Raw genomic sequence first — 12445 nt, 5'->3', positions numbered from 1 at the left:
TCACACTCTCACACTCTCACACTCTCACACTCTCACACTCTCACACTCTCTCTCTCTCTTTCTCTCTCTCACACGCTCATCTCTCTCCTCACCTAAACTTCCGTCATGCTTACTCACTCCCCATCAGCCGCGCCCTAGTATCTCTCACTATTCCTCTCCCAATCAGGTAGACCTACTGGTCTCCCCATCTCACATTCATTTGCACACTTGCGCAAACTCACCCTCCCAATTACTTATTTCAGATGCACTCACTGTCATTCCCCACCCTCAGTCAACCTCTCACCCACTCTCACCACCAATCAGCATCTCCCTGAAATGCCCCATTATTTTAAAAACTATCCCGTCTTGCGAAGGAAGCTGAACAACACAGATGCTGTGTAGGGGACTTGGTGAAAGTCGAGAGCAATGAATGGTTGGAGCTTAGGAGAAAATTCTAGGAATTAGTAGGTAGGTAAGTGTTGGAGTCAGAACTCAGATATCCTTGGAAGAGTGGAAAGTTCACAGGTTTGGTGTTGGAGTAGCTGTGAAAACTTGGAAAAAGCCTTTGGGTTTTAATACTTGGGGAAAGTGGACAGTCTTAGCTGTATTTGCTGGAAGATGCTGAGAAAGCTGGTGACACCCCTTTTGACTGTCAGCCACTTTTTTAAACCAATGGGAAAATTTCTGTCGTCATGTATCCTTACTAGATCCTTTAGGATTTTGAATGTTTCCGTCAAATCGCCTCAACCATGTTCTCTGTGGAAAACAACTCCTAGTTCTCCAATCTATTCCTAATACCTGAAAGTATTCTCATAAAGCTTCTCTGCACTCATTTTAATTCCTTAGCGTTTTTTATGGGATTAGAGATCCTGGGTTATTTTGACAGTTTGGAGAAGCTGAGATTGCTCTCCTTAGAGAAGATAAGTTTGTGAGAAGGTTTGTTAAAAATATTCAAACTCGCAATTTCAGCAGCTTAGATGGAAAAGCTGTTCCAGTTGACAGGATAACCATTCAAAGTGATTGACTAAGATCCAATTATTTCTTTCAACAAAAGACACTTTGACATAATGAATTGCTAGAACCTGGAATACATTGCCCGAAAGTGAGAGGGTTGGAGTCAGATAAAATTGGCACTTGTGAATTGGATAATTACCTGAAACAACGTTATTTGCAGAGCTATGGGTAAAGGGCAGAAAGTAGGATGGCTAATTTAATGCATAGTGCTTGGCACAGACACAATAGGTCAAATAACCACTTTCTGTGCTATAATAGTCTATCATTTCAAAAGAAGTAACGTGGGAGTTTAAAAAGCTGCATGTGAAGTTCTCCTATGCTGGAAAATATATTGCACATTTGTAGTTAAGCTGCCACTTTTGCAATAATAATCAACTTTCTAATCAATTTAGCTGCATAAATGGGTAGACTTGTATTTCAGACAACCAAATTGAGACCATGGTCAGGAAGTTGATTGATATCATTTACTGTGCAAACTCAGTTTAAAATGACAGCACAGACTTTCTTCTGGTAATATCATAGAAATTACCATTGTTCAACTGAAACTGACAGCCCCTTTTGGAGTATAAACATATGCAAAGTAACTTGGAAACTCAGAAGTTACTGTGAGTGAGTATCACTCCTTGTAAGATGCATTGTAGATGTTCCCACAAAGTTTAAATCTCTCTTACATTGTGAATTGGATACAAATTTCAGCATCTTGGCCTTTTTGTAAAAGTCCCCTTTCTTTTTATAAAAAGAAACCTTGTTGTAGGAGGCAAAAATGAGATTTAGTGTATACTGACTTCCATAATTATTTCTGAAAACCTTTACTGGCAAGAGGGCAGAGTGAGTTGACAGGTGCTGCCATTGCCGTTACAGAGGCAAACATGGTGACATCAATATCACATGCATATAAAGAGATGTAATCTTGAGTTCTGATGGCATTGCAGGCTGTAATTCTTATTGGTCTTGCAAACTATCATCTGATGAGACACAATTACTATTAAAACTGCATCCTTTACTATATCTGCTTGACAATGTCATTTTTCTCACTGTCTGACCACTACATTAACTCACTCCAAATGTTGTCACTAATTGTCTGCTTCTGTTACACTCCACTTGTTAATAAATGATGATAATTTTGTAAATAGAAGTAGAAGAGTTGGGAGTGTGGCGAATTTCAGGTCTGCCTTAGATATTTTTGTGAGTTTAGCCATGCTGCATATTCCCTATGAAGTCTGTATAAGCTGTATTCAGCATGATGCCTGGACTTCATAATGAATGATGGAATAACAATACTTGGGTGACCAACTGTTAGGGAAAGAGAATAAGGGGTGCTTCAACTAGGGCTGGAAGGGATGTTGGAGGTGGTAAAGAGATCTCATGTCAACTAGCAGTCCTGCTCTCTCTGAACTTTGTCTACACTTCTGGGCAACAGCAGAAGCAAGGACAAAAAGGGAAACATACCACACAGACACACGCACCTACCACACAGACACACGCACCCACCCAATATGGGACAAATGGCATCCCAGAGAGATGTACAAAGGGATGTAGGACAAATAGTAAAATTGTGGGACAGTTGTTCACACTAAAAGCAACCTGTATGATTTAAACTGAATATTGCATCTCATAACGTGTCATTGAATGCTTCACCATTTTCTCAGTCTGCAAGTCAATTTAGAATACCAATTATAAGCTAAACTCATTAATTTATCTTAACTGTCAGCCCCTCTTTTAGAAGACCTAAAATATGCTACATTCATGTAAATAAAAAGGACTAAGTAACTTTCCCTGGCAACCCAACCATGTCATGCTGGTGTTGAGTGCATTTTGCCTCCTGAGGCTGAATGTCTCAGAACCAGTTGCAATTTACTTGTCCAAAACATGGTATTCTTCCCCCTTTTTAACCACAGGTAGTGACTGGCCTTATTGGCGTGCCATGCTTCAAGTTGCTTTAGTTAAATTGGTGTTTTGAGATTTGTATACTAGGTCACTTGCTATGACATGGTGTTGATTTCATGGACATGGCTCCTAAACACACAACTACATATTAACTGTAAGACATAACACCAAGGAAGTGACTGTTTATAGAGTTTCTGTGCAGGAGTTCCTGATTATTACAAACTGCAAAAATTGGACATACATTGAGGTTAAAACCCTTTGGTAACAATGATGATAATTTTGCCTGCATGAATTGAAATTCAAATGCAAATGGTATAAGGGCAGTGAACATACTTGCTGTGGTTGTCCAGTGACACTCCGTTTGAAGAATGTGCCTCTTTGACTTAACAGGAAGAGTTCATATGAAAATGTCAAAATACTTCCAACACTTCAGGTCTGCACTTGATCCTCCCATTTGTTTTCCACTACTTCTCCTGTTAAAATTACTGCTTATGTTTCTGACACTTAAGGTTGTGTCTGACGTGCCAAGGTGTTACGTTCTGGGTTTGGGCTGAAAAGCCAATTTAGATGATTAATCACTTTAAAAGCTATTTTTATGTTTGAGTCAGTAAATGGATTTGGTCAGAATTGGTTAGATTAGAATTAAAATTGAATTACAAATTATAATTCTATTCAATAGATTTTTGATTTTCTACTTTTTCAGATCGTAACCTTGATCAAAAGAAATATGACAGATTCTTTAATTCAAAATACTCCTTATGATTTATGGGTTTATTTTGTTCTACTGAGAATTCTGAGAAGGTGTTGCAATGGAAAGCAAGGACTCCAAGAATTTCAAACTTTCTTCTTTTCGTCCATTGAGCTAGAATTGTAACAAGTATTTATCCCATTATCACGTAATCAAAGATGATCTTAACTCATCAGAACAGAACCTTTTACAATCAGCATTCATTGGTATTGTCAAATGTAGCATTCTTTTAAGCCTGCAAGTTGAAAATTAATTTCCCTTACATTTTTGGTGTATCTGACCGACACTTTTATTTTGCCAAAAAAGTAGGGGAATTTTGAAATCTGTTCTCTGTTAAAAACATGAGAGCAGGAATAAGCCATTCAGCTCCTCAAGCCATTCATTGAGATCACAGGTGGTCCACATCTTAACTCTTAAGACCTGAGTAGCTTTGACTTGGCAAATAATTTCAAGAGTTCATATCTTTAACTAAATTAGCATCAACTTCATTTGTCTGGAAGTGTGATTCACCTTTCAACCACCCTGTGTGTGAAGACAGGTTTTGTAACATTTCTCCTGAACAAGCTGACTCTGATATTGCAGCTAACTCTGTCCGAAGAAGTTGCATATGTTCCAAAATCAACAGAAGAAATGTAATTGAACCAGGTTTATGTATGGCCTCAACTTTATCAAATAGATTTTAGCTGTTGAACAACCATTCAGTGGAGCACAGTATCTGCCTGCCTTTTGCTGCTGGTTGGCATCTATTCAACAATGTGACAAGATTATTTCTATGTCCTGTTCACTTTAACAAAAATAATAAGTTAATCATGACCTGAATTTATTATCACCCTCCTCGCAAAATTGGTGGCATAGGAACAAGACCTCAATAATGCGCCTCTGGCATTCCATCTACTCAACATCCCATTAAAAGCAATTTAATATCGACCACCTTTTCAATCAGGAATTGTCACCTTTCCTCTTCTGCCTCTTGTAGCTAAATGCGTTGCTCTGTATTTCTGTTAGAAGTCATTACTGTGAATACTAAAATGATTGCATATGATATCACTGTCTGTGACAGACTGCAGAATGTGTCTGCATGTAAAGTCACTGTTTCATGCACAGTAATGTCAGCACCTGAGCATGCACATTTGGCACCCACAGTGACTGGTACTGGAAGAGTGATTGAAAAAAAAATGGGGGTTGGTGGTGGAGGGGGGAATGTTATCTTTTCTTGATATAGCTATTCTTCAAGAGATGTGGAGCTGGAGAAGCACAGCAGGTCAGACAGCATCAGAGGAGCAGCAAAGTGGATGGTTGAGCTGGCACCCTTCATCAGGACTGGCCCAAAACGTCGTCTTTCCTGCTCCAATGCTGTCTGACCTGTGCTTCTCCAGCTCCACACCTATTGACTCTGGCTTCCAGGATCTGCAGTCCTTACTGACTCCTTGTAGGTCCTCTTCACCACCTTTTTTCCCAGTCTTCATTCGCTATTGTGAATGGTTATGCTCAGGCACAGGACCCAACAGGTGTATGGAGCATGTGTAGCACCAGCGCTGGGGATGGGCTATAGTTTATTTTTGGATGGACATCAGTGAACTTTTGGCCTGGGTGGCTCTGGAAATATGTTGTGTAGGTTTACAACCCTGGAAATAACTTGACACTGAAGAATCAGATATGGTTCCTGAAGTTGCCATTTGGTTGCTTTGCAGTGGTGCGGCGCTGCAAACCTGTATTCCCATTCACTTGTGAGCACTGCTGCAACTGGTGATGGCGTTCATAATCTTCACAATAGAAATAGCAGTGTTGTAGCTTGGGGTATTAATGTGGTTGAGAATATTAAGGCATATTACAATTACAAGTTGATCAAAATGCAAGTAATGCTGAAGAAATAAGTGTACAATGTGTAATTTTTAAGAAATGCAACTATACAGATGTGAAGAAAAAAGTATTATGAATGTAAGGATTTATAAGCTTATTATGTTTTGGAACTCTTTAATGGCAAGAAAGAGCAATGAAGGAGGTCATAATATCTATTATCAATTCTTCCTGGCTGGTTCCCATGAGGATGCGGGAGTGGGTTCATGAAAGGATTGAGAAGTGGGAGTTTGCTTCAAAGTGATATCAGTTAGGTCATGTAGCTCTGCATCAGACCAGTGTGAAAGGAGTTTAGAATGGAACACACATGCTAAACAATGCCAACAACTGTCCGACAATAGAGTGAACCAACATAAAACAAGGCAACATTAAATGGGGACTTGGTGTACGTTCAGAATACCAACCATATGCCTTATAAAGGATTTGACACCTGTGCATTAAATGGAAACCAGATTCTTCACCATTATTGATATTGTTCACTTCAGCTTTTCAGACCAAAAACAATCCATGCAATTTGATAGTTAGTTAATCCTGTTCTGAAGAATAATCATGTTGGTTTTGAAACATTAACTTGGGTTACCTCTCCACTCAAGCTGCCAGACCTGCTGAGTTTCTCTGACACTTTCTGTATTTATTTCAATTTTGCAGCATCCACAACATTTCCGACATTTGGGAGGATGCCTTTTGTCAAAGATAACTTTAAACATAAGCAGAAAAGCCTTTCATCAAAATGAACAGTAAACAGTATTAATTAAAGCGTGCTAGACAAATGTTTGACCCCTTCACCTTAATCAACCTTCTAAAGAACTTTTTTAATCCAATAATCAGATTTATTAAAGTTAGCCAAACTAAAATACAGGTAAGTGTAGAATTTGAAAAGGACATAGGAAAGTGGTGGGTGGGTTGCAGATGAAGCTCAGCATAGAGAAATGAGCAGTGATTCATTTTGACAGGAAGTAAGCAAAGATGTTACAAAAATAAATGGTACAACTTTGAAGGGAGTGTAGAGTATTTGTGTTCTTCAATCCAATCAATTTACTTCCCATTCCATTTTCTGTGTATTTAAACCAAACCAGCTTTGAGACATAATTCACAAATTTTGCTCAAATGAGATCAATGGAAAAGTGGCTAATTAGATCAGTAGTAATTTGTGCAAACTGTTAAGAATTGCGCTCAAATTGTTGGAAAAGCTCAATAGGTTTGGCAGCATCTGCGGAGAGAAATCAGAAATTAATTGCTCATCTATTTTGAGAAGATTATGCTCCCTTTATCTTACGCAATGCTACTCCAGGAATTCTTTGTATTGAAGATCTAGGTAGAAATATGATATGGGTTGGTTGAGTGTCATGTTCCAGTTGAACACTGCTTGGTGGAAAAACTAACTAAATAGATTTCAGTTCAAAGTGAATATAATGGATGCACTGTTGGCATCGATCAACATTAACTAACATTCAGTTGCTTGTTGATCATGGATTATGGATATAATGGGCAGATGAAAAAAGGATGCAGTGCATTTGCTTGAAAGCATGAAAAGGATCATCAGAAATGTGAAGAGGCTTTAGCTATTTGCCATAATGTTTGTAGGGCAGTAGCTAATCTAGATACTCATGAGGTGTATTTATTTTTAAGTCAAGATTGATTCTATACTCAAATCATGATATCTGCATATCAACTTTCAATTTTATATATGCCTTTTCTGCCACCTTTTGGGAGTGTGCTTCCAAACCATTGCTCAAGACAAAATCTGTGATGGTACTTGTTTTGTTTGATTATTGACCATCTTTTCCCTCCTCTCTCTTCTCCGATCCACCGCAGGTGTAAGTGTCATGGCCATGCCAGCGAATGTATAAAGAATGAATTCAATAAGCTGATCTGCAATTGCAAGCACAACACAATGGGAGTGGATTGTGAGCATTGCCAGCCATTCTACAATGACCGACCTTGGCGCAGAGCTACAGCAGAAAACCCAAATGAGTGTTTGCGTAAGTATTGGATTGTGCATAGCTTATAGAAATTTCAGCATTTTTTTCAGTATGAATATTCAGTGAAATATTCTCTCCATTTATAGTTACTTGAAAGAAAATTAACTTATTCCAGATGATTAGTAATCCAATTTATTTTCATATGAGAGTTTTATATAAATTGTTAATGAGCTGTGTATAAAACTAAAGGAGCACTATGAAGAACAATTGGGTTTCTCAAAAGGAATGTGGGTAGAAATATGCAGCATCCAACTTTGAATTGTGAAACCTTTCTTAGGATTTGTTTCTTATGCAGGTAATACAGCCAAAAATAAAATTATCCCCAGAGAATATTAACATAGGTAAAATACACATTTAGTCTCAGATTGGTGTTTGCTTTATGAGCTTCCTGGTCTAATCCTACATTCTTGTTCACGCCCCACATTCTGCCATTATTGTTCTTCAGGCAACTATATAATTTGCTTTTCAAAAAAATCTGTGGACTCTGAAATCACATTTGTGCAGAAATTTCCACAACCCATAACCCAATCTATAAAGATGGTGTCTCATTATGCATGTTGAAGGCATTGGCTTTTTCTTGGGAATGCTAATCTATAGGATCTCCACAGGAAACATTGCTTCCGAGAAGTGAAGGTTTTTCCACCACCTGCAACTTGAAAATATAGCCTTTAATAGTTCATAAGATTAAAAACATGTCCCAATAGCTGTAAATCTTTGTAGGTTCAGGACTGGTTTGTGTAATGTTGGCAAGAAATGTGCTATTTGCAGCATTTTAGTGATCTAATTTTGGAGAGTAATGGGAAGTCTTGTGGATGAACGTTTCAAACTAAGATGCTAAAATTGCATTTTCACTAATTCTACTCTCCTTCCCATCCCATCCTGCTCAAAACATGTCCCTGAGAAATCTATTTAATGGGTATATTAGGAAAGCTTGTGGGTGGAGTGTCGTTTCACATCTTTGCAGTTTTGTATTTTAAACACTAATAAATGAATGATTAGCATTCAGTGGGAATAAAATCCCAGACCTGGTGTTAATAGGCACAGTTGTTTTAAAAAATCGATCCTCTGAAGATACTCATCTCAGTTGCAAAACCCTACTTACCTCCCACTAGCGTGTGTGGCCACAACTAGGAACAAGATACCATATTGTGTTATTAATTGCCCTCGCGAAGATCGTGATGAGGATAGCTGTACTAAGTAAGGTATAAAGGCACCATAGCGCTGTTAGGAAGGAAGCTCCAGGATTTTGACGCAGCAACACTGAAGGAATGGTGATATATTTCCAAGTCTTAGAGATGTGTGGTTTGGAAGGAAGTTTGCAAGTGGTGGTATTCCCAGGAATCTGCTGCCCTTGTCCTGGTGGTGGAAGTCCTCCGTGTGATAGGTTCTGTCAAAAAAGCATTGTATAGTTCTTGCAGTGCATTTTTAGATGGTACACACTGCTGCCACTGTATATTGGTGGTGAAGGAATTGAATCTTGAAGGTTGCAGTTGGTTTTCCAATGAAATGGACAGTCTGTCCTGCATTGTAGTTGGAGTTCTATCCATCCAAGTAAGTCCAGAATATTCATAACACTCCTGAAAGCATTGCGAAGACAAGAGGTGATTCACCAAAGGTAACCAAAAATCCATAGGTGAAGCACTTCTTAATCAATTTTCTTTTTTAGGCTTATAAATAGAAAATTGAATGTAGAAGTTCGTGGTTTAGTATGATCCCAATAACAAGACATTAATCGCTAATAGTGGTACCTAGTGCAAATCCTGGCAATTGATTTCTCCGAGCAGGAGAATTTTTGATATTCCTTGTGGGAGACAATCTGAGAAGTTTTGTTTAAGATGGGAAGCAAAGAAAATAAGAAAAGTAGCAGAGCATGTTAGTCACTGTACTCTGGCTCTCTTATGTAGTCATCTATATGTTAACTCCAGATTTTTATTACATTGGAATTTCGTTATCTGCCATGGTTGGATTTGAGTCTGTCTCACCAGAGCATTAATCTAGTGCTCTGGATTAATAGTCCAGTAATATTATTACCATTTAAGCTGTCTTTAACTCACTTGTGCGCTCTGCCTCTGTCTCACTCTTGCATTCTTAACCCCACGCCTCTCCCAAAATATGCTGTCCCTCTCCTACTAACTCTTAGGAGGACAGTCATGGGTTCACTCAAGCTCCCATTCCAAAGACCATAAAAACTACTGATTCTTGCTGGTGCCCACACCGAGCAAGTGTTGCACTGTCGGAGTTGTGTCCTTCAGTGGAGGCATTAAAGAACAAACCCTTCTCTTTGGTGGATCTCGAAGATCTCGTGTATTTTGAAGAATAGCAGAGGAATTTCTCCAGAAATCCTGGGTTCAATATTTATTCACCGTCACCCGTCACTTTAAGATAAAAATTGTCATTTTTTTTATCATGTGAGAGATTTGCTGGGATGCCTTCTGCATTTGAACAGCAGCTATACCTAGTAGCCTGCAAAGTACTTCAGAAGCTCCTGTGGTCGTGAAGGACGTTAGATTAATGTCCTCTTCAATATCAAGGCTCAAACATACCATAAACTACAGTAAGTAGATGAGGGATAACGCAATGCATATCCAAAGCACCTGAGTTATGTTGAATTATATTGTTGTTTTTAATGAGTCAGAAATGGTTTAAGGACTTAAATAAGAATGTAAGAAATAGCAGGGTTGGACCATATGTTCCCTGAGTCCCATTGGACTCCACTGCCGCCACCTTGCAAGGATTTGTATTCCATTACGGCCTTTGCATCTTTCTCATGGTTGATACTCCCACGTAGATTTTTATCATCAGCAAACCTGGAGAGGTTACACTCCACCCTTTGTTTAAATCGTTAAGTAGTTTGTGAATGACTGAGCCCCAACACTAATCCTTGTGGGACCCATTGTGATAGAACCTGATAATGTCCCATTAATTTTTACAAAAGTGACAGTGTTTTTTCTCTTTCAAAAGAGTTAACGTTTTCTGTAGTGAAAGGTCATAAACTTCAAATGTGAACTCTGATCCTTTCCATTTATTTCTACTGTTATTTATCGCTTACTGATACTCAATCCACACTAATAGTTTTCCTCCAACCTTATGAGACCTGACAAAAGCAAAATAAGATATCTGAAATTTGAGTGTGTTGGATTATAATTTGAATAGAAATACTGTGCAAGGGTATGGGAAGGTAAACAGGAGATTGACACTAGAAAATGATGCTAATTTAAGGAGCTGGTACAGACACAATGGGCCAAATGGTGGTCTACTGTGCTGAACATTTGTTTCTGTGAAAGAAAAACTGAAAGTGATGGAGAACTCAACAATTCTGACATCATCTGTGGAGAGAGAAACAAAATTAATGTTTTGAGTGCAATGAATTCCAAAGGCAATACGTAAACTCAAAGCATTAACATTGTCCTCTTTTCACAGATGCTGATAAACCTGTTGCATTTCTCCAGCTCTGTGTTTTTAGATATTTTCTAATCAACATGTTCAGACGTGTTAGGACACATGTCTGTAGCAGGTAGGACTTTAACACCAACCTCCTGGTTTTGATGTAGAGACACAAACACTGCACCACAAGAGCACTCCTTATTTGCTGTTTATCCCATGAAATCATGTCTCATTTTATTTGGGTGTTTTATTTTATAACGTAAGTATTGGATATACAGAGGAACCCTGATTATTCGAATATCAGAATATCCGGCAAGATCGCAATGTCCCGATGTTCGGCTAAATCATGTTTTCCGGCATTTGATTATCCGGAATTCTATTTAGCTGAACAAAATAATCCCTGCCCATGTCCTTTGGATAATTGTGGTTCCTGGAGGAACCTCCAATTGTTTGGCATTCGATTATCCGAATATTGGATTATCCAGCAAGATCGCAAGGTCCTGATGCTTGGCTAAACCGGCATTCAATTATACAGAATTTGATTAATGAACGAAATACTGCCCACCCGTGTCCTTCAGATAATCGAGGTTCCTCTGTATATAGTTTCTTTCACAGCTAGGCACTTTTCAGTTGTAGGTGTTGATCCATTGTAGTCATCACAACAGCCAGTTTGCACACAATTAGGTCCTGCAAACAGTAGTATAATAATGACTGTAGACAATTATTTACTCGCGTTAATTTAGGGGTAAATGTTGACCAGAATACTGTCTGGTAGTGATAGTACTTTACATGACCTGAGCAATTTATTTTACAATTTCTACTTCAGCTTGCAATTGCCATGGCAAATCTGCAGAATGTTACTTCGACTCTGAGCTCTACCGAGCCACTGGACATGGTGGGCACTGCCGCAACTGCATTGAGAATACAGATGGTCCCAACTGTGAGAGGTGTCGGGATGATTTCTACCGTCAGGGCCCAGAAGCCCAATGTCTGCCCTGCAATTGTAACCCAGTGGGTGAGTGCAGAGCTGTTCAAAATTAATCTTGTAGCATAACATGTTAGGAAGAAACCTCAATGATATGCTTTGTGCAGCTTTTGTTATGTAGAAGCTTGGTTAATGTTCAAGCTTCACTTCCCTGACGATCTGGAATCTCAAAATACAAAATGACAAGGTGATGGAGACCAAAGAATTAAAATGATCTCATTCCTTTGAGACTATGAAGATGAATTAATCTAATGAATGTTTCATATATTTATTTTACAAGGTATTATTAAATTGCAACGTAGTACAGGTTCTCAACATCCTCAGCTGTTGAATATCCCTTAAATCAGTGTCCCATTCTGGTCATTTTCTTTTCCTTTTATTCCATTCACTGAATGAGGGCATCGCTAGTTAGACAGCATTTATTGCCCATCCCTAATTGACCAGAGGGCAGTTAAGAGTCAACCACGTTAACGTTAATACTTTAACCTGAGCCCAGCACTTGATAGAGTCTATTGTTCCTAATTATGTCTGTCGCTGCACTGAAAATTGATTCCATTGAAAACTTTCTTCTTGGAGAGCAATGCAACCCCACCCTGGAAGATCCAATGC

At 38.6% G+C, this 12445-nt stretch overlaps 1 protein-coding gene across 1 annotated transcript in view; it reads left to right on the top strand.

The window, feature by feature from the left end:
• lamc1 (laminin, gamma 1) overlaps positions 1–12445 on the top strand; it is a 315576-nt gene that overhangs the window by 231467 nt on the left and 71664 nt on the right. Inside the window, exons 4-5 of the mRNA XM_043699529.1 lie at positions 7301–7467; positions 11678–11866. Of these exons, the coding sequence (XP_043555464.1) occupies positions 7301–7467; positions 11678–11866 (356 nt within the window). The remainder of the gene's footprint in view (positions 1–7300; positions 7468–11677; positions 11867–12445) is intronic.

This window comes from Chiloscyllium plagiosum, chromosome 11 (genome assembly GCF_004010195.1).
Source record: "Chiloscyllium plagiosum isolate BGI_BamShark_2017 chromosome 11, ASM401019v2, whole genome shotgun sequence".
NCBI lineage: Eukaryota > Metazoa > Chordata > Chondrichthyes > Orectolobiformes > Hemiscylliidae > Chiloscyllium > Chiloscyllium plagiosum.
Note: the sequence above shows the minus strand (reverse complement) of the source record. Positions and strands in the feature narration are given on the sequence as shown.